The sequence below is a fragment of the Eulemur rufifrons genome, chromosome 16 (assembly GCF_041146395.1).
Source record: "Eulemur rufifrons isolate Redbay chromosome 16, OSU_ERuf_1, whole genome shotgun sequence".
Taxonomy (NCBI): domain Eukaryota; kingdom Metazoa; phylum Chordata; class Mammalia; order Primates; family Lemuridae; genus Eulemur; species Eulemur rufifrons.
Genome location: NC_090998.1, coordinates 49,370,341 through 49,393,657, shown reverse-complemented (window position 1 = coordinate 49,393,657; position 23,317 = coordinate 49,370,341). Strand labels below are relative to the sequence as shown.

Here is a 23,317-nt window from a genome sequence, read left to right as displayed (position 1 = left end):
AGGTGAGAAAAGTTGATAAATGTTGAATCATTCACTTTTGTAGAAATGAATCTGATTAACATTTTAACTACATTTTTAGCTTTTACGGAGGACTGGCCCAACAAGCGAGCAGCTGGTCAACGCTATATACATAATCTAGGGTACCTTATAGGTTATTATTATCAAGGTACCCCAAAAAACATTTATAAGTACACAAACACACTCACACACCCAGTAGTGGCACTGATTTTAAAAATCACATCTTAGCTCAAAAAGATAATTAACAATTAACTTTTTTTACTCATTAAAAATGAACTTTCTACAATATTAGTGAATTTCATTTTTAGCTCTGTCTTGAAGTGTTGATACCACTGAAGTAACATTTTTCTTCTTTCAATCTTTTCTTGTAAAATTATATCTTTCTCTTTTTCTAAAACAGCAGGAAGTTCCTTCCAGTTCTTAATAAAGATAAAGGGAGCGCCCATGGACTTGAGCAACTGCAGAGGAGCACTGTGGTAAGCAGACGTATTTCCACAGCTGCCAGCTGTCATTACGTCTTCTACCACAGGAATGGAGCCATAGGAGCAGGCCTCATAGATTCTGTAACATTCTGTGTTTACTCCCACTGGGCACAATGTGAGATCACTCTGAAGCAAAGCATCTTGGTAATTCTTAAGACTTTCATTTGTTTCCTGGGGCTGCCACCTAGAAAATCAGAAAAACAACTGTAGCTTTCACTTTACTAAGTATATATTTTGTGAAAGAAAAGATCTTATCTTTTAATAAAATCAGCTTCAGGAAATGGTGAACAAATTATAGAGATCATAGGTATAAGCTATCTAAAATCTTGGCCCAGATTTCTTAAAAATATTTAAGAATCTGAACAATTTTATGGCTGTATATTTATAAACTCTAGGGGTCACCATAACATTTCTGAATGAATAGCATTAATTCAACCCATATTTTCTGAGTTTCAGGTCCTCTCTTCCTTACCTTGCTCTCATGCAGCTTAAATTCTAGTTCTAGTGGTGGGGACAGACAATAACCAAGTCAAGTCAGTAAATTATTTGGAAGGTGCTAAATGCTGTGAGGAAAAACAAAGCAGAGAAGTGGGGAGGGCATTTCTGAGGGGATAGGGTCACAATCTTAAATACATGACCAGGGAACGTTTTGCTGCAGTGGCATCTGAGCATGGAGCTGGAGATGAAGGGCAAACCAGGCAGAACTGGAGGAACAAGTGTAGACGCAAGCCAGAGTGACAGTCACAAGACGGCGTGTGCCGGGCGAGCTCAGGAGCAGTAGGCAGCCAGGGTGGCTGTAGCAGAGTAACTAAGGGGAACGGTGTAGAAAAGGTCTGAATCATCACAGGGGGCTCTATCATGCAGAGTTTTGATCAGGGGGTGACAAGACCTGGCATAGGTTTTATCAGAATCAATCTGGCTGTTGCATTAGAATGGACCGCACAGGAGCAAAGGTAGAAGCCGGGAGATCAGTTCAAAAGCTAGGTGTTCCCTCCTGACTGGCCTATTTTCTCAGTGAAGTAAGCAATAGGGTCATAAAGCAAGAAGGGTTGAGGGAAGAGGTGTTAATGTTTAGGGGAAAAGGCATGAAACAATCTTCTAGGAGATTGGGAGAATACATGGACAAGGGAAATGTAAGATTGCTGGGCACTTGAGGTTCAAGGTCATATATTTAAATCAACATTGATTAGTATCTTTCTCCAAATGTGTTTATCTGCATGGGTGCAGGTATGGAATAGGCAGAGAGCTGGATTTAACCATGTTTTGGGTTTGCCAGATTAGGGAACTGGGGAGCTGAGGATATACAGGTAAATCATAGTCATGACTATGATTGACTATGAAATTTAAGATGAGTAAAGAATAAAATGAAAAGAAGGGAGTGAAGGACAATGAAAGGACAGTAGGAACAATGGATTGTTGGAGTCAGATTATTACAGGGAATGAGTTGGAATGACAAATTATGGTAGTTATATATAGAGAGGCTGGGACTTGAGATCATGTTGAAAGGATGTAGTATGTGTAATGATAAGGTCTAGGAAATGACATTTTTTTTTTTTTTAAATAATCATGTCATCCTTGCGCAGGGGCCATGCTAATCTTCTATATATCGTTCCAATTTTAGTATATGCGCTACCAAAGTGAGCACGGAAATGACTATAACAGGGAATAGCTAGGTGAGGTGGAAGCCCAGCTCACTGGAGGAGAAGAGTTGAAGGAACTACAAAGATCAGGGAGGAAGGACCATCTATGTAGATTTGGAAATCACCAAGAATAAAGATCAGAGTAGTGTCAGAGACACAGTGAGAGTGAACCAGGAGCTAAACTCTTCAAAGAATTAGGGGGATAAACCTAAGAGTCAGTATATGATTTCAGAGCACAAGGGTAATGGATGGTTTTGTCTGTTGTCATGAGATTTAAAATTGGGGGTATTAGGGAGGGAAAGGGGAGAATGGTCTAGAAGAAGAATGAGAAGCAAGAAGGACACCTACTCGACCTATGGTTAAATAGTATGAGAGCAGTTTTAAGAATAATTCTATTCCCACAATCAACTTTTGTTATTTTACACTGTTCTCATTCATTCCACTTCACTAGACACACTGCCCCCTGTTCTTCTTCCACCCTGCCTTAGGGCCTTTGCATTTGCTCTTTCCTCTGCCTAGAATACTCTTCCCCCAAATATACACAGGTTCATCCCTATACCTTCTTCAAGCTCAGTGTTTAAATAGAATCTTCTAACTAATGCCTTTCTCGGCTGTTCCAAAACAGCAAATGCTCCACCCCTAACCCCCAGTCCTCTCTATGCCATTCTTTTACTTAATTTTTTACATGGCATTTATCATCTTCTGACACACAATATATTTTACTTGTTTGTCTCCTCCACCAAACATTTAAGCTCCAGAAGGGCATGGACTTTGTTTTGCTCACTGTTGTATTTACCATGGGTAAAACAGTTTCTGGCATATAGCAACTGCTTGATAAGTGTTGACCAAATGAATAAAATATGGTTACACTAACAATAGAGTTGGGAGTTATGCATTCTAGAAGAGAATACTTGCTACAATTAAAAAATTAAATTTTTTTAATTAAAAAACTAAAAAATAAATTTCTAGATCTAGATGGACTCTTTTAGGCATTACTTCCCTGATGACTCTGATTTAAACTCTATTTATTCATTTGAAAACTCTATCTGTTTATTTAAAAACAAGATAAATGATTCCAAATTTACTTCCTTCACTCCTGATTCACTTCAGTTTCCTGATTACTATATAAAAGATAGAAGAAAGTTAACCTTATTAAGTCTACCCATCTATCCATCCACTCATCATTTATCCTACGCCTACCTTGTGCAAGGTCCAATGTTAGATCTGGGGTTTAAAAGAAAAATACCCGGTCCCTGTCCTCAGGATGGTATCAGGTTCCTTAATATGTGAGAAGTACTGCAGGCAGTCTTGGAACACTTAACTGGTCTGTTGAACAACTCAGGGATGAATCTAAGACCTCATAGGCATTTACAATCTCCTGTGTGCCTAACAAATATTGAGGAAACCCTACAATTGACATTTGCAAATGACAGTTACTAGTGTTCTTCTTTAAGATGGACTACAGCCATAGGAGGTTCTCCCTATTTTAAATGTATACAACCCAATCTCTTCCCAGCTTTAATTATGAATGTATCTTATGAGGAAAGACTGGTATAAATGGAGTTAACAATGCCTCTTTGGAAACCTTCTCTGTTTCCAGATAAAGCAACTCTCAGATTGGAGAACAAGATGAATGAATCAAATAAGCATAGAACTTACTGTTCTCTTGCTGAAACCCAACAAAGCTTATCGTTCCCATCTTGTTTCAAAATGTTCATTAGTGCCTGTCTGGATGAATTTTCATAAATCGTTCCTAAGAAATTACATAAATATGGCCTCTCATCATGTAGCATTGACCAAGTTGCCTCCACCATAGGAAAGTTCCTATATCTATAAAAATAAGTACATATGAGTAAATATATGACATAGGATTGGCAAATCCCCATAACCCAACCTCTTAGGTAGCAGCTCTACAGAAGAGACTTATATATGATTTCTAAATCTCAAATTGTAATTTTCCATGCTTATTTTGGAAAAGTCCCTGAATCTACTAACTTAAAAAAAAAGAATCTCATGTTGACATCTCTTATAAAATTGTCATAGAGATTTTGTGCCTAAAGTTCTTTGTTTTGGACATTCTTTGATTTCCATTACTCACCTTCAGCTGCTAGGCATGCTGAATTCAAGACCTTCAAAGTATAAAGGCTCTTCTACACTCATAATGATCATGATTTAACCAATGCTTTAGCAAGTGATGAAAAGATTATAGAATACTCTGGGGGAGGGTGGTGGACGGGGAAGAGGGAGATGTTGATCAAAGGGTACAAAGTTAGGAGGAATAAGCTTTAGTGATCTATCACACAGAATGGTGACTATAATGAATAATAATGCATTGTATATTTCAAAATTGCTAAAAGAGATTTTAAATGTTTTCACCACAAAAAATGGTAAGTACGTGAGGTGAGGATTTGCCAATTAGCCGATTTAATCATTCCACATTGTAAACATATGTCATAATATCACATTATACCCCATAAACATATACAATTATTAATCAAAAAGAAAAAATAAAAAGATTATAGAATATATATTGCCATAGCAAAAGGTTCTGAAAAATTAATCCCAAGGGCTTTTCAAGTATATTAAAACAAACAAACAAAAAACCTTTGTATGCCATACAGGAGAGGCCTGTTGCAAGTGGCTTACTCTTACGGGCATTTGGAAACACCAATGATCAAACTGTATGCCTGACATATAAACTTTACACGAAAGCAAAGCTTTATATAACAGGGTTTCTTAATTTCAGTGTTACTGACATTTTGGGTCAGATAATTTTTTGTTGTGGAGGCTTTCCTGTACATTGTGCAGTGTATCAATCATTAACATCCCGGGGCTCTACCCTCTAGATGCCAGTTGTGACAGTCTCCCTCCAGTTGTGACCACCACAAATGTCTCCAGACATTACCAAGTGCCTCCCGGTGGGCAAAATTGCTCCTGGCTGAGAACTATTGATCTGTAAGAAAGATACTGGCCTAGTCCAACAATACCAGAATTATCAAGAGTTTCTATCCTATACTATATGAATAGGTCATATAGTGTTATTGCGGAAAAGTAAAATGTTTCAAAACATTTTACAAATATGGGCTCAAGAGAGAGATTTTTCAGAGGGTCATAAACTTGGCTTTACTTAACAAAAATCTTTTTGTCTGACCCTGCCCCAAACCTACTAAGTCAGAATGTTGTAGGAGTAGGCCTGGGAATATGTCTTATTAATGTGTTTCCCTGGTGACATTTGTGTAGCTAACTAGACAGCAGTCTAAGACAACATCCAGTAACCAGAGATAGAATAATGAATAACGAATATCTGATTCAAAAATCGTGTCAGTGAGATTTTTCATAATTCATCCACGCAACAAACATTTATGGAGTACCTACTCTGTGCAGGTGCTGTTTTAGGTTCTGGGGACAGAGCAGCGAACAAGAGACAAAAATCCCTGCCCTCAGGAGGTTTACATACTAGTGGCAACTTATCTTAAAGTCAACTTACTTTTAATTAAAAACCTTCTATTAACAGAAAGATAAAAAATACATTTTCCATTTTATAGCTGGAAAAAGACTATATACTGAAAAACCATAGCCATTATTTAATTAAATCCTTCTTATAGAGAAGGAATTTGTGCAAATTCAGCCAAGTCCCAAGCCCAATAGTACAGTGTGCTCTTCATATAATAATATTGCCTTTAATTTTTTACCATAAATTATGTTTTTAAAAAAAGTCTATCACTTGATGATAAATGTCTCTTTAGGGTACTCCTAATAAACTTGAAAATCTATCCTATGTATCGGGTTTTAAAACTAAAAAGGTAACTCATCTGCTCTCCTCATAAAAGGATAAAATATGCCTACCACAGTGTCTATATTGGAAGCAGTGATCTCCATATGTTACACTAAGGGTGCATAATTATCAGGAGCTGTGTTTCCCATAATTTTCTTCATGCAATGACATCTTCAAAACTTGAAGAGTGTTAGTATCTAACATGTATTCCCAACTTCCTCTAATTCTCTTTTAGTTTTCATTGCAGACACATTTATGGTCATTAAGCATTTGGTGGATAAATTAAACCACTGTAAAATCAAATTACTTCCCTCAAGATTTTTTTTTAAAACTTAATGTGGGTGTTTTGTTAGCACCTTGGCTTCTCCAGGTCTTCTGTTTAGCAGGATAGTAGCATATATTTGTAATGTTTGCTGTTGACAGATGAATTTTTCTTTACCTCCTTATTTGCATGTTACCTCCTATAAACTTCCTTCAGGCATGTTTTAATCCATAGTTAACCTTTTGGCTTAAAGCAGGGGAAACTTGTATAGGTGGTTTGCAGGGAGTGGGGGACGGGGGAGTAAATGGTATGGGAAAGTGAAGTTTACAAAAAGATCTTTGATTATGTCTACCTACTCATTAGTATATGAGGGTTACAAGTTAGATGTAGATATGAACAAATAAATTTGAAGATACATGGGTAAAGACTTTAAAAAAAAGGATAAAACACTCTAAAAACATCATTATTGTCACTGAAGCGTGAGATCACACCCTATTTTTGCCTCTGGGAAAGACTGCACCTGGCCTTAATAATCCCAGAAGAACCAAATTTATTATAACTTAAAACACAATCTTCCTGATTCAGAAATTCAGGTCTTAAGAGTCTAGAAATGTAAAATAATATTTTATACTTACGTTGCTACTCCTAAAGGCCATTGAAAAACATCCACGTCATTAATCCAGGGGCTGTCATACGTTATGAAAAGCAGCTCCACAGAGCCTCCATTTCTCTTGAGGAATGGGTTTATCCATTCATTATTGCAATGCTCATTTCCGAGCAAAACAACAGCAAGATGCTGGAGTTTTTGAATTTGCACTAAATTTTGTGCATAAAGTAACCACTGGGTGGCATAAAGGATCTTTGCTTTATCTCTTCCATTTAAAATGAGTACCACATTATTCACGTCAACAGAAAAGTACCCTGGGATTACAGCTGGACCAGTGATGAAGCTGTCACAAAACAACAGAACAAAAAGAAGAGACAAAAAAAATCCAGAACAAAAAGGTATTTGGTATCGTAAGTTCTTAAACATTTTATGTAAAATCTACAATGAAATTTAATCTATATTCTTTCTAGAAATAAAATTTCTATAATACAAGTTCTTTTGAATAAATTGGGATGATGGCACATAGCTGTAGATTAATGGGAAGCCTTGGTTGTAGACACATCAACTTGCATATGATAATCAGAAATGTGGTAGCTTTTTTGTTTTTTTTTAACAACACTCAAAGTAAGTGCTGGCTAGAATTTAAGCTCCTTAGCAAAGAAATATAGTTGAATAGTGTAAGAAAGAAGGAAGAGGATAGGGGCTGGTGAACACTACAAAGAGAGCTTCATTTTTACTAGAAATATTTAATTCTTTTAAGAGGAAAGTTATGTATCTGAAGCAAATATGACAGAGAACTGGAATTTGTTAGTTCTGGTGGTAGGTAAATGGGAATTTGTTGTATTACTCTCTGTTTTTTACTGTATTTAAAAACAGTTTTCATAAAAGGAATAGACATATTTGTTAACTCACATTTTCTTTTTTTGGCTTTTGTTTTATTTTTATTTATTTTTTTAAATTTCACAATATTATGGGAGTACAAATGTTTTGATTACATGGATTGCTTTTGTACTGCTTGAGACAAAGTTGTAAGTGTGCCCATCTCCCACAGAGTGTACACTGTACCCATTGGGTATGATTTCACTCATCCCCCTCCTCTTCCCTCCTCCCGCCTGTTTGAGTTCCATTGACTTTTACTCCCTATTGTGCACATGAGTGCTGACAGATTAGTTCTAATTTAATACTGAGTACATGTGGTGTTTGTTTTTCCATTCTTGCAATACTTCACTTAGAAGAATGGTCTCCAGTTCCATCCAGATTGTTACAAAAGGTATTAATTCATTTTTTATGGCTGAATAGTACTCCATGGTATATATATACTACATTTAATGAATGGATAAAAAAATACAAGCCAAGTATCTGCTGTCTCCACACAAAAAAGAAATATGGACAACACTGCTATCCTGTTTAATCATTTTCTTTTCTTTTCTTTTTTTGTTTTTTGGAGACAGAATCTCTCTCTTTTGCCCGGGTTAGTGTGCCGTGGCATCAGCCTAGCTCACAGCAACCTCAAACTCCTGGGCTTAAGCAATTCTTCTGCCTCAGCCTCCCGAGTAGCTGGGACTACAGGCATGCGCCACCATGCCCAGCTAATTGTTTCTATATAATTTTAGTTGTCCAGATAATTTCTTTCTATTTTTTAGTAGAGACGGGGTCTCACTCTTGCTCAGGCTGGTCTCGAACTCCTGACCTCGAGAGATCCTCCTGCCTCGGCCTCCCAAAGTGCTAGGATTACAGGTGTGAGCCACCGCACCCAGCCCTGTTTAATCATTTTCAATTGCTTTTCACTGCCCAAGAACAAAGTCCAAGAGCCTTAACGTGGTACATGTAAGGCCCATCATGATCTGGCCCTTGCCCAGTCCTCCCCATCTCAGTTATTCCACCTCATCTTCACATTCCCAGGATATTGAATAGTTTGCAATTCCATGCACAAACCAAGCTGTTTATCAGTTATGAGCCTCCAGTGTCATCTCTGCTGGGAATATAATCTTTCTTTTTTCTGCCTTGCTAATTCCTACTCATTTTAAAGACTCTGCTCAGCTACCACCTCCTGTAAGAAACCTTTCTTAATAGGCCCTGCACCCTCAACTCTACTCAGATTTAGTTAGTTACCTTTCTTCTGTATATCCCTAACAATTAACATGATAGAGTATGCATATCCTTATTGTGCTTTCTATATGGTATGAAAATAATTTGTTTGTCTCAATGACTAGTCTGTGAACTCCTTGAGGTTAGGGGAAGGCATTTTATTCATTTTGAAATCCTCAGAGCCTACTATGAGATAAACAGTAGGCACTCAATAAATACTGAATGAGTAAGCAGTAATTTTCTTTAAGGAAGTTATTTGCTCTACCAGTTTAAGTTCTCCTACTGCATTTAAAATATGAATCAAGTTACAGAAATTCAATTTAGTAACTTTCCTGCTACACATTTACTTTGTAAAGTGAGGCTTATTGTATGAGATATTATAGTGTAGTTATACGTGATAAATGCTATGCTTTAGTTTCCTAAGATTAGTCAAGCATCAATCATAAAATTCCATTGACTGAAGAACATATTTTAAGAGCTCATATACAGAATTTTAAAACAGTGATTTGCTCTTCTAGATGTCGTAGCATATATTAGTTTGAACTTATAATTTCCAGTATTTCTCTTTTGCAATGTGGTTCACTTAAAAATTTTCCTTCCAATAAACACTTCCAATACTTAGAAAGTCCAGAGAAATCATTATAACATTGAGTTCTAATGCTGATTGTGGAAACAATATATTTCTGGAAGCCAATATCCAGTTGTTAACACAGGTTTGAACTGTGCAGGTCCACTTATGTGTGGACTTTTTTCAACCAAATGTGGATCAAAAATACAGTATTAGCGGGATGTGAAACCCATGTAAACAGAGGGCTGACTTTTCCTGTATGCAGGTTCTGCAGGGCCTGCTGCAGAACTTGAGGATTTTGGCATACACTCTGGGAACCAATCTCCCTTGGGAGAGTCATCCCAAAGGATGACTACATTATTTCATTCTTTCTAAATTCAGCAAGTACTAGTGAACAAACACTGTATGTATGTATCATTATTATGATAATACCGATGTGAAAGTATTAATACCTGAATTGCCTGGCAAATGCCTTAATAAAGGATAAATATACAATCTAAGCAGTCACATGACTCTTAACCATTGAATTCTATATATTTTTTTGGTTAGCAGATTATTTGAGAAACTTCAATTTTATTATGCAAGATTCCTGACTAGAGGCAGGTGGCGTGTATCTCTTCTTCAGAGAACAATCAGGACATTCATCAAATACCTATATTTTGAATAGATCATCAGAGAAAGAATGCTTGAGGATAACAGATAGGCAACAGGGAGACACTTAGGGTGAAGACAGAGCCTGGAACGCCTGTGTGGGGTGCCGAGAGCCTGAGCGGCCCCTGGACAGGGACCCAGGGATAGGGTAAGCAGAAGGTCTTTTAGGCTCTGCACTCCCGCCTGCGACCATTGCAGCTTTGGCTACTGGGGAGCTTCTCGACCCCCACAGGCCTCCAGAATAGAATAGGAAGCTGCCCAGGAGATCACACAGAGGCACTGCTTGAGCTTGTGCAGAGCTCCACAAGCTTCCGAATTGGAAAAGAGGAAGTCAAACTGTTCCTGTTTGCTGATGAGAAGATCTTATACCTAGAAAACCCTAAAGAATCCTCCTAAAATTGATAAATGAATTTAGTAAAGTCTCAGGTTACTAAATCAATGTACACAAATCAGCAGCATTTCTATACTCTAGTAACAACCAAACTGAGAACCAAATATATAACTCAATATAATTTATAATAGCTGCAAAAACAAAACCAAAATCTAGGAATATACTTAACAAGGAGGTGAAAGATCTCTACAAGGAGAACTACAAAACACTAATGAAAGAAACTGTAGATGGCACAAACAATTGGAAAAACATCCCATGCTCATGGATTGGAAGAATCAGTATTATTAAAATGTCCATTCTGCCCAAAGTAATCTAGAGATTCAATGCAATTACTATCAAAATACCAATGTCATTTTTCATGGAATTAGAAGAAACAATCCTAGGCCAGGTGCGGTGGCTCATGCCTGTATTCTCAGCACATTGGGAAGCCAAGGCAGGAAGAATGTTTGAGGCCAGGAGTTTGAGACCAGCCTCGGCAACACAGTGAATCCCCATCTCTATACAAAATTAGCTGGGCATGGTGGTGCATGCCTGTAGTCGTAGCTACTTGGGAGGTTGAGGCAGGAGAATCACTTGAGCTCAGGAGTTTGAGGTTGCTGTGAGCTAGGCTGATGCCACGGCACTCTAGCCCAGGTGACACAGTGAGACTCCACCTCAAAAAATAAATAAAAATAAAAGAGACAGAATGGGTCTCAGGCTACCCTGAAACTTAATTGAAGTTATATTAATATAAAGACTGGGCCGGGCGCGGTGGCTCACGCCTGTAATCCTAGCACTCTGGGAGGCCGAGGTGGGCGGATCGTTTGAGCTCAGGAGTTCGAGACCAGCCTGAGCAAGAGTGAGACCCCACCTCTACTAAAAATAGAAAGAAATTATATGGACAGCTAAAAATATATATAGAAAAAATTAGCCGGGCATGGTGGCGCATGCCTGTAGTCCCAGCTACTCGGGAGGCTGAGACAGGAGGATCGCTTGAGCTCAGGAGTTTGAGGTTGCTGTGAGCTAGGCTGACGCCACGGCACTCACTCTAGCCTGGGCAACAGAGTGAGACTCTGTCTCAAAAAAAAAAAAAGACTGTATCAATAAGGTATTTGTGGGGAAGTACATGACCGAGAGATGTTAGACAGTAATGAAAACAAGAAAAAAAGAACTGAGAGGTAGGATGATGTTGTAGAACCTATTTAATGTTAAAAATAATAAAATAGCAATAAGATTTCTATAGTGATCACTATGTTAGATATTGTTTTAAGTACTATAATTTATCAATGCATTTAATCTTTAAAACAATAGTATTAATATGAAATAGGAACTATTTGCTTTATTTTGAACTTGAGGAGACCTAGGCACAGAGAGGTTAAGAAACTTGTCCAGGATTGGATAGTGAAGTGGTGGAGTGGAATTCGAACTGAGATAGTGTGGTTCCAGAGTGTGTGCTCTTGACAATTCAGTCACACTGCCACACTACCCTGAGGTTAACAGGCCTTCATTGGGCTGATTCATAAGTTCAGTTTGCCCTGCATATATTCGTGCATTCATAGCCTGAGCACAGACTGTGCATGATGTTACTGATATGGTGGTGAACAAGGAGTTATATTTCTTTCCTTCTGAAACATACAGTTAGAAGCACTACATATAATTAAGTTTCATGTTTTGATTCCAAATTTAATCAAACAACCCTTAAATAACCGGGTATCACTTGTAGCCTGCCTGTATGGAAAGAACGTGTCAGTCAAGCCAGTATAAGCACATGACCTGACTGATAATTCTATTTCCATTCTGAGTTATTTACTAGGTATTCTGGATTACATTCTTTGAACCCATGAGTTAAGAATCAGCATTCCTGAACCTCACGAAACCTGGAACACTGATGATATCCTTTCTACTTCTGCCTCAGAATTGTCTTGAAGCTAAAATTAAATGATATAAGCTTTGTAAACTTGAAGGTTTATTTAAACAAAATGTATTTATGCTTATTTATAAGTATCCTCACAGTGTTTAGAAACTCTTCCAATATCTTCAAGGTGAGCAATCACTTCTGATTTACTTTTGGTCAAGTAAGGACAGTAAAAGTGTGGAAATATATAAATAAGTACCCATGTGGCCGGGCGCGGTGGCTCACGCCTGTAATCCTAGCACTCTGGGAGGCCGAGGCGGGTGGATCGCTCAAGGTCAGGAGTTCGAGACCAGCCTGAGCAAGAGCGAGACCCCGTCTCTACTAAAAATAGAAAGAAATTATATGGACAACTAAAAATATATATATAGAAAAATTAGCCAGGCATAGTGGCGCATGCCTGTAGTCCCAGCTACTCCGGAGGCTGAGGCAGGAGGATCGCTTGAGCCCAGGAGTTTGAGGTTGCTGTGAGCTAGGCTGACGCCACGGCACTCACTCTAGCCTGGGCAACAAAGTGAGACTCTGTCTCAAAAAAAGAAAAAAAAAAAAAGTACCCATGTAACCTGATTCAACTCAAAAGTTGCAATTCCATAAAAGTTTTTAAATTTTGGATAAATAATATGTGCTATTTTTTATGAGCTTAAAACTTTAATTAGCTGTTTTTAAAAATCTGCTACAATGGTGACCTTCCTTGAATATACAACTCTCTTAAATAGCATTGCTTTTTCACCATAATGCAGGCATACTTCATTTTATTGTACTTCACTTTCTTGTGCTTTGCAGATACTGCATTTTTTACAGATTGAAAGTTTGTTGCAACTTCAAGTCCAGCACAATTATCGGTGACATTTTTCCCACAGCATGTGCTCACTTTGTGTCTGTGTCACATTTAGTAATTCTCACAATATTTCAAACTTTGACATTATTATCTGTTATGGTTATCTGTGATCAGTGATCTTTGATGTTACTATGGTAACTGTTTCGTGGCACCATGAACTGTGACCATAGAAGATGGCAAACTTAACTGACAAATGTTGTGCATGGTCTGACTGCCCCACTGACCCACACTCCCCCATCTTTCTCCATCTCCTTGGGCCTCCTATTCCCTGAGACACAACAATATTAGGTCAACTAATAATCCTACAATGGCCTCTAAGTGTTCAAGTGAAAGGAAGAGTCACAAATCTTTCATGTTAGTAGAGATGTGGTCTCACTCCTGCTCAGGCTGGTCTTGAACTCCTGACCTCATGCGATCCTCTTGCCTTGGCCTCCCAGAGTGCTAGGATTATAGGTGTGAGCCACCACACCCGGGCCAAGTCTCTCACTTTAAATCAAAAGCTAGAAATGAAAAAGCTTAGTGAGGAAGGCATGCCAAAAGCTGAGATAGGCCAAAAGCTAGGCCTCTTGCACCAGTTAGCCAAGTTGGGAATGCAAAGGAAAAGTTCTTGAAGGAAATGAAAACTGCTACTCCTCTGAACACATGAATGATAACAAGGAGAAACAATCTTATTGCTCATATGGAGAAAGTTTGAGCGGTCTGCATAAAGGATCAAACCAGGTACAACATTCCATCTTCAGACATAAAAGTACAAGGTGAAGCAGCAAGTGCTGATGTAGAAGCTCCAGCAAGTTATTCAGAAGATCTAGCTAAGACAACTGATGAAGGTGGCTACACTAAACAACAGATTTTCCATGTGGGTGAAACAGCCTTATATTGGAAGAAGATGCCGTCTATGACTTTTATAGCTAGAGAGGAGAAGCCAATGCCCGGTTTCAAAGCTTCAAAGGACAGGCTGACTCTTTTGCTAGGGGCTAGGGCAGGTGGTGACTTTAAGTTGAAGCCAATGTTTGTTTACCATCCTGAAAATTCTAGGGCCCTTAAGAATTACGCTAAATCTACTCTGCCTGTACTCTACAAATGGCACAAGGCCTAGATGATAGCATACCTGTTTACAGCATGGTTTACTGAATATTTTAAGCCCACTGTTAAGAGCTACTGCTCAAAAAAAGGATTTCTTTCAAAATATTACTGCTCATTGCCAGTGCACCTGGTTGTCCAAGAGCTCTGATGGAGATGTACAAGGAGATTAATGTCGTCATCATACCTGCTAACACAACATCCATTCTGTAGCCCATGGACAAGGAGTAATTTCGACTTTCAAGTTTTCTTACTTAAGAAATGCATTTTGCAAGGCTGTAGCTGCCATAGATAGTGATTCCTCTGATGGATCTCGGCAAAGTAAATCAAAAAATCTTCTTGAAAGGATTCACCATTCTAGAGGCCATGGAGAACATTCGTGATTCATGGGAAGAGGTCAAAATATCAACATTAACAGGAGTTTGGAAAAAGTTTATTCAAAACCTCACAGATGACTTTGAGGAATTCAAGACATGAGTGGAGGAAGTAATGGCAGATGTGGTGGAAATAGCAAGAGAACTAGCATTAGAAGTGGAATCTGAAGATGTGACTGGATTGCTGCAATCGCATGATAAAACTTTAAGGGATGAGGAGTTGCTTATGGATGAATAAACAAAGTGGTTTCTTCAGATGGAATCTACTTCTGGTGAAGATGCTGTGAACATTGTTGAAATGATGACAAAGGATTTAACATTCCATAAACTTAGTTGATAAAGCAGTGGCAGGGTTTGAGAGGGCTGACTCCAATTTTGAAAGAACTACTACTGTGGGTAAAATGCTACCAAACAGCATTGCACGCTTTGGAGAAATCTTTCGTGAAAAGAAGATCGATGCGATAAACTCTGTTGTTGTCTTGTTTTCAGAAATTGCCACGGGCACCCAAATCTTCAAAAACCACCACCTGATCACAGACAGCAGCCATCAACATTGAAGCAAGACCCTCCACCAGCAAAAGATTATGACTCACTGAAGGCTCAGATAATTGTTAGCATTTTTTTAGCAATAAAATATATTTAAGTTAAGGTACGTGTATTGTTTTGTTAAACATAATGCTATTCCACACTTAATAGACTATGGTATAGTATAAACATAACATTTATATGCACTGGGAAACCAAAAAATTTGTGTGACTCGGTTTACTGTGGTGGTCTGGAACTGACCTCACAATTCTCTAAAGTATGCCTGTATAAAGTTTCATGTAAAAATTTCAGAAGGGAAGGATAAATTTGGCTTTCTTTTTGAAGTTAATGCTGTTTGCTAAAACCCTTCATTATAAAATTTTAGGTTTAAAGATGCTAACTTCTTTGTGAATTTTTAATAATTTTTCTGAAAATTCTATATATTAAGGGCAAAACTACTAGACTAATGCCCATAATACATTTACTTTTCAAATACCAACATATTAGATTTATATACATAATACACATTTACTTTCAAGCACTTAAATCCAACTATTTTAAGTTTAAGACTATGTATAAGCTCTTGAATGGGATTAGATCAACAGAAGCCTACAGATGAAAGGAAATATAATTATTACCAATGATGATTTAAAAAACCTGTTTACTTTTCAAGTATGATTACTCTGAAAAGATACATGCAATGAAATTGCTTTCCAAGTGTATATAAAGTAAATAAAGAATTAAATTTGCAGTAAAAATGAAAATGAAATTGAGATTAACTATAAGTTTCCCTCTCTCGATTTTTGTGGAAAAGAAGGAAATCCTAATAGAAACCAGAATCTTTAGTTCACATTTTCCCTCCTAATACTACAACTGTTATATAAAATAAGCATTTTAAAATAATTTAAAAATGTTTTTACTTCAATAAGCAATAACTAATGAAAAATAGCATTATTTCACATGATAAAATTATCACAGTTTTTCTAAATATAATAATCTCAATTCTATTTAAAAATACTCAGAAAATGTGCAGTCATAGGTAAGAATTTTAAAAAACAAAAGCCCAAAAAAGTCTTAGCAATACAGTGGTTTTATTAAATAAAAAAAAAAATTTCTGGCTGGGTGCAGTGGCTCATGCCTGTAATCCCAGCACTTTGGGAGGCTAAGGTGGGAGGATTGCTTGAGGCTGGGAGTTCGAGCCCAGCCTGGGCAACAGAGAGAGATCCTATCTCTACAAAAACAAACAAAACAAAACAGAAAAATTAGCCGAGCATGGTGGTGTGCACCTATAGTCCCAGCTACACGGGAGGCTGAGGTGGGAGTTATCCCTTGAGCCCACGAGTTCAAGGTTATAGTGAGCTATGATCACACCACTGCACTCCAGCCTGGGTGACAGAGACCTTGTCTCTAAAAAAAAAAATAAAAATAAAAAATAAAGGCTGGGTGCAGTGGCTCACGCCTGTAATCCTAGCACTTTGGGAAGCTGAGGCAGGAGGATTGTTTAAGCCCAGAAGTTTAAGACCAGCCTGCGTAAGAGCAAGACCCCATCTCTATAAAAAATAGAAAAATTAAACAGGTGTGGTGGTGCACACCTGTAGTCCCAGCTACTCAGGAGGCTGAGGCAGGAGGAGCGCTTGAGCTCAGGAGTTTGAGGTTGCAGAGAGCTATGATGACACTACTGCACTCTAGCCCCAGCAACACAGGGAAACCCTATCTCCAAAAAAAAAAATTAATTACATAAGAAAATAAAATAAATATTTCTGAGTATTTTAGGAAAGTGGTAATCTATACCATCATGATAGAATTCATATATGAAATTTAATTTAATTTAATATGGAACGCTTCACGAATTTGCGTGTCATCCTTGCATAGGGGCCATGCTAATCTTCTCTGTATCTTTCCAATTTTAGTATATGTGCTGCCGAAGCGAGCACATGAAATATGTTTTAATGAATAAAAATTTTAACAGTGATAGCAATAGCTTTGATACTAAATATTATAAAAAATGAACATGACTATTATATGAAAGAGAAAAGTGAAAATACTTTTAAGTTTACACATTATTTCTCCAAGATACAGAATTATTAATAAATGTTCATCACCAATTAAATGTCACAAGTCAGATAAAAAGAAAACAGACACATGATTCTAAAAAAAGGAGTACTTTGTAACATCCAATTTCATAAGAAAACGTCCAAGTAAACTTTAACTATGAATACACATTCATGAGATTAATTCCATCCTTCACAAGTTAAAATGGAAAAAAATGTATTTTCCTTTTTCTTCTAGTATTCACATAAAATACTGTACAGCAACACATCAAAGGTTAATGTTACACAACTAATACCTGTAATGTGTTCTTCCTACTATTGACTTTCCTTCTCTCCACTGAGCAGTCACATCAGTGGGATCAAGTAAGCCTTCAAAAATATGCTCCCAGAGATACAAGCCTGGTAATTAAAAACAAAAACAAAAAAAATTTATTGTCTTATCTACTCTGGTGCATAAGTTTCTATTCTGTTCCTTTAACCATTTGACTTCGAAACCAGAACTTTTCCCCTTTGGTTCACTGGCAGGCAGGGCTATCAAGCAATAGCTCAAAATCCTCAATATGGCAGCTAATGAGAGGCAGGACTCAGAAGCTGTCGGTGTGAAATGTGGCAAAATGTGAGTTATATAAAAGTCAGTAACCTCTCTTAGATTTTTAGAATCCCCTAATTATCACTGCGCCTTTATTACCTTATTCTGAAATGAAATGTATTATATTATAAAGTATATTACTATACGATTAGAATTGTTTTCATATTATAACAAACTCGGGGGATTCACCTTTTTATGCCAAACACTACCAAAGGAGCTCATTTATATACATATACATTCAATGTGTCAAAGGGACACTACCTCCTCCTCACTTCAACACACATCCCTGACTACACGATGCTCTTTACAGACAAATACCACTGCATCTTTTCTCCTTATGGCAGCCCCTGATGTTTTATCATGACTTCAACTAAATGAAAGCTTTGGGAATAGAGGAGAGCAGCGTCACATGATGACGTAATATGGAGACCGTACAACACCTCTGGGAATCCTGTTTTATTTATATTGAAAGCCATGTTTTGTTCCATTCTCATTACACCCTGGCACTAAAGGAAACTAAAATAACCATATTTTAAAACTTGGCCAATTAGACAAAGCTTTCCAACTGTGGTAGGCTGAATAATGCCCCCCTGTACACCCACAAACATGTCCATGTCCTTATCTCTAGAGCCTGTGACTATGTCACCTTATATGGTAAAGAGACTTTTAAAATGTGATTATGTTAGGGATGTCAAGGTGAAGAGATTATCATGGACTATGTAATCACAAGAGTCCTCACAAGAGGGAGGCAGGAGGGTCAGAGTGAGGGAAGGGAGATGTGAGAATAGAAACAGAGGTCAGAATGACATGAGTAGCTTCTAGAATTGAAAAGGCAATGAAACAGATTCTCCTCTAGAGCCTGCAGAAGTAACATAGCCCCATAGACACATTTTGGACTTTTGCCTTCAGAAATGTAGCATAGTAAATTTGTGTGGTTTTAAGCCACTAATTTTGTGGTACTTTGTTCTGATGGCTATAGGAAACTACGGATTATGTAGTTACAGATTGTGATACCTGGAAATGGGGTGCTACTGGAACAAATACTTAAAAATGTGAAAGTAGTGTTAGAATTGGGTAATGGGAAAAGGCTGGGAGAATTTTGAGAAACGATTTAAAAAGCCTAGATTAGATTGCCTTGAATAGACTGAAGGTAGAAATAAGGAGGTTAACAACTCAGCTAACAAGAACTCAAAAGAAAGTGAGGCACACAGTAGAAAAAACCTGTATCATCTTAGAGAATACCTGAATTGTCCTAAGCACACTTTGTATGAAATATGGTAGAAATATATATATTAAAGCAGTGCTTTAATATGCACTCCTGGTGAAGGCTCAGAAGGAAATGAGGATCATGTTATTAAAAGCTGGAGAAACAGGAAAAAGCTTAGCTGAATTGTGTCCTGCAGTTATGTGGAAAGAACTTGCAAGTGACAAACTTGGATATTTAGATGAAGAGGGTTCCAAGCAAAGTGTTAAAGGTATGGACTGGTTTCTTCTTCCTTATTATAGTAAAATGTAAGAGAAAAGAGAGATTGAGAGAAGAACTGTTAAACAAAAAGGAACCAGAATTTGATGATTCTGGAAATTCTTAGACTATTAAGATTAAAAAAGTGAAAAATTAGATTTACTGTCAGGAAAGTGTGCTCTGAAAAGAAAGCCAAGAATGTGGCTGGACAACCTTTTGCTAATGCCTCAGAAGGTCACAATACTCATTCACACAACGGGCTCTCTGAAGAGATTGTGCATGTAATTTATGGGTCTTTGCAGCCATCTCATCAGAAGCCAGAAACAGGGATGAGATTAACTCAGGAAAGATCTGTGGAGAAGCTTCTTATCTAATGGAGTGAATCCTGTGACATACACAGGAGATCCACAAAGTTCTTGAAAATGTTCTATCAGCAGAAACACTGCCAGCTGGGACTGAAAGAGACAGAGAGAGGTCAAAATCAAAGAAGGCTGTTACGCTCCCCAAATTCTATTAATACCAGCAGGAAACAGGCTGACAAAACTACTAAGCTGCCAACATGTGCTACCCTTCATGAGAAAAGAAAGGATGACTCCAATGGTGGAGCTGAAAGGCCAGAAGGCAAAGCTGCAAGCCACAGATCATTTCTATGTTTGAAAACCTAATGGAGCTTGCCTGCTTAGATTTCAAAATAACCTGCACCGGTGACTCCTTTTAATTTCCATTTTCTCCCCTTCTGAATGGGAATGTCTATAACTGGTATTCTCTGACTGTGTCTGGGGAATAGGTTGATGAAAGCAGCATTTGATAAAATTCATCCGGCCACTTTGTGCTTTTGGATTGAAAAGAGAAAAGTCTAGAAACAAGGAAACCTGCTAAGATGTAAAATTACGGAAAAAACTAAAATGGTGAAGTAAAGATTTAAAGAAAGAAATCAATATTACAGACTTTATTTTTAAAAAAATTGTTAGAACTCGATGATTTGAGGCCTGGGTTCAGGTACTTGAAATTTAGAGGTCAGCAGTAATCTTTAAGAATATATATTTGTACATAAGCATGAATCAATTTATGAAACACCATAAGCCAGGCACTATGCACTATATACTTTCCTCTTACCTGGTACTTTCTATCCATATCCCTTATTATAAATAAATCCAACTCATGTTCAAATGCTGAATAAAGCCCCTTCTAAATCACTAAATTATTTCTGACTCCCCTACCCCTCAGGGCCCATTCCCTAATAGACTATAATATCTATCTTGGAACACCAGATTCTCATGACACTCAGAGCAAAATGCTTCTGTGGGCAATCAAGTTTACTCAAATACACAGTACATCCCCTTCTTTGACACTCACAATGAACACTGGCATATTAAAGGCTCTGAGAAAGGCCTGCATTGAAGAACCTCATTTAAATTTGTTCTCTTCAGTGTTTCCCAAACTTCTCTGGTCATCAAGGGCAGGGGCCACATCTTATACTTACTTATCAAATGTCCAATAACTACAAGATTAATGAAAATTTAATTGATGTATGCACTTCAATATGATGATGCTACACAACCTACTCACTATATCTACAAATGAAGCCGTGCTCTGCTAAAGACCAACAATGGAGTGTGTGTGTGTGTGTGTGCTGTGTGTATGGGCACATAGATGTTGTCTAATGGGAAGGGAAATGAAATACTGACAAAATGTGAAAAAATATATCATGATACCTTAATTAACAAATGATAAAACAAGCTATATTAAAACGAATTTAATATCAATAAAGGGCATTTTACAATGCTTTTTACATATCTTCCTTCTACACATCAACTTACCAATGGCAGCTTTGCCCCAGATTTGTACAGTGAGGTCTGTTTTTCCTTTTGTGGATTTATTTAATATTTGAAGACCAGTTTTAAATCTCTGTTGTTGCTCATTTTTTTCATCTCCTTCCCAAGGATTCCATTCTTCACTTTCCAGTGTAGACTGTTCTGTTGTAAAAAGAGTAACAGTGTTTACCAGTAAGGTGTAAGGGCAGATAAATTCAAGTCACTTAAGTTAGATGTTAAAGAGTTCTCATTTCATCTAATTTTTCAGAGATAAAGCAATAGAATCTGAACTAGTTAAACACATACAATAAAAAAAGAAAATCAGCAACTTAATTTTTATTGAACCTTTACTCTGAAAGATATTAGCAATAAAATGTTAACTTGAGACAGGAAAATTATCTCCCCCAAAATTTTCAAAAATAAGCGAATAATACGTATCAAGTTAAATATTTATTACAATTCTTTATCAATTGTATATATGTAACCTACGCATAAAAATCTGACTTCAGAGTGTAGCGTCCACCAGTTTTAGATACTACTGTGCAAAATTCTGAATAAAAGGAGAGACAACGCTCAGTCTGATCCTAACAGGCGTTAAAATGCAGGACACCTGGAGGTAAAGCGCTCCGGTCTTCCAATCACTGCTCATCGTGTAAATATGGAACAGTTGTCTTAAAACCAGCGGCGATCTGCGGCCTGCCTTCTAGCAGCATTCCCACAAACCTCTGGCATTTGAGACATCCTGGATATTTAACACGTGTTTTAACTGCGTGCGCGCCTGTCAGCCTCCGGGATGGGGAGTGGGGACTGCGTGTGAGATTCGGGTAAAGATAAGGAACGGCCTCCAATCCCGAGCCCAGGGCTGGCTAAGGAGGCTGAAGGAGGAAAAGCGCATCCCGGGCCCCGGGAGTAATATTACCCAGGACCGGAGAGTCGGTCCGCCGCCGACCCGGCCGTCCCGCAGCCCCCAGTCCCGGCGCGCAGCCGGGGAAGGAAGCTGCCGCCCACGTCCTACCTCGGCCGCGCCTCTCCCGCGCGGGGGCCGCCCCCTTCCTGAGGCCCCGGGGGGACGCGGCCGGCGCCTGGCGGCGGCGCCCGAAAAAGACGTGATAGGCAGCGTAGAGAGAGAACAGGCAGTACACGGCAATGAATAGCGAGCACACCCGCCTCCGCATCAGCCGCATCCCTCTCAGACTTCCCGTCAGGCCGCCGCCGCCGCTCAACGCCGCGGACCTGGCGGCGTCCGGCGCAGGCCCCGGCGGGCGCTGGGAGAACTGTCCCCGCCCGCAGCTCCTCCGCCCCGCCCCCGACGCAGCCCCGCCCCGACACGGCCCCACCCCGACACGGCCCGCAAGTCCCCGCCCCTTTAGGGGCGCGGAGAGTCCTGCCTACCTCGGACTCTGGAATGTGGGTGTGGAAGATGTCCACTGTTCAGTGCTGCTTCCAGACGCCAGGCGGTGGGTACTTCCCTGACCCCTGCAGTGTACCCACTGCACCTTTCAACCCTGGGCACCGTCCCCGTGTACATAAAGACTTCGGGGAGAGAACAGCACCCACCGTGGTCCGTGATGGCACGTACCGTGCATTATTTGCTCAGCACGGAATCTCTAGCGCCTAGGACAGGGCCTGCTACATTGATGGATGAGTGAATATAAACGTCCTTCAAAAAAAATTAAGTGGTGACGGTCGCATAACCTTGTGAATGTAATTAATGCTCAATTGTACACATAGAAAGTTAAAACGACAAACTTTGTTATATATGCCTTACCACAACAAAAGTATTTTAAAAATTGATATTACTATAATGGGAATTGTGCAGCATTTTGTGAAGTAGAGTCTGTAAAATTGAATGTTGTCAATAAACTTTCTATGTCGAGCCTTGTGAATTTGGGCTACAATTTTTTTGTGTGTGTCAGTAGCGTCCGGGTATTGCTGTTCAAATTATCAGGCAGATTTGCAGTGGTATGCCCAATTGTCCAAGTTTGCCCAGGACTGAAAGGATTCTTGGGTTAGAGGATTTTTAGTGCCAAGACTGGGAAAGTCTTGGGAAAAACAGGAAAACTTGGTCACCCTACCACTAACCCTAAAATATTACGTCAAAAACTTTTCCAAATCCCCAAACTAGTTCACTGCCTTGAAACACCCATTCTAATCCATGTGTATCAGACCCCCAAATCCTATAAATATCAGCCCCATGCTTCCCCCTCTGAG

General features: G+C 38.6%; 1 protein-coding gene and 2 non-coding genes across 3 annotated transcripts; all 3 read right to left on the bottom strand.

Annotated features, from left to right (window-relative positions):
• Positions 1–33: 33 nt before the first annotated feature.
• RXYLT1 (ribitol xylosyltransferase 1) lies at positions 34–22,323 on the bottom strand. Its single transcript, XM_069490399.1, has 6 exons — positions 22,122–22,323; positions 21,113–21,268; positions 17,538–17,640; positions 6,813–7,127; positions 3,800–3,970; positions 34–684 (listed from the first exon to the last, which is right to left on the bottom strand). The coding sequence occupies exons 1-6, from the start codon at positions 22,288–22,290 to the stop codon at positions 267–269; spliced, it is 1,332 nt and encodes a 443-aa protein (XP_069346500.1). The 5' UTR covers positions 22,291–22,323; the 3' UTR covers positions 34–266.
• On the bottom strand, positions 2,038–2,145 carry LOC138397694 (U6 spliceosomal RNA). Its single transcript, XR_011235825.1, has one exon. It is a non-coding gene; the product is annotated as a U6 spliceosomal RNA (small nuclear RNA).
• On the bottom strand, positions 17,018–17,124 carry LOC138397675 (U6 spliceosomal RNA). Its single transcript, XR_011235807.1, has one exon. It is a non-coding gene; the product is annotated as a U6 spliceosomal RNA (small nuclear RNA).
• Positions 22,324–23,317: the final 994 nt, after the last annotated feature.

Excerpts from the sequence above, each read along its gene's own strand:
- RXYLT1 (XM_069490399.1), bottom strand. The coding sequence starts at position 22,290 with ATGCGGCTGATGCGGAGGCGGGTGTGCTCGCTATTCATTGCCGTGTAC. Across the intron at positions 21,269-22,121 it reads GCGGGAGAGGCGCGGCCGAG|AACAGTCTACACTGGAAAGT; the intron begins GTAGGACGTGGG and ends TTTTTACAACAG. Across the intron at positions 7,128-17,537 it reads GTAGGAAGAACACATTACAG|CTTCATCACTGGTCCAGCTG; the intron begins GTATTAGTTGTG and ends GTTTTGTGACAG.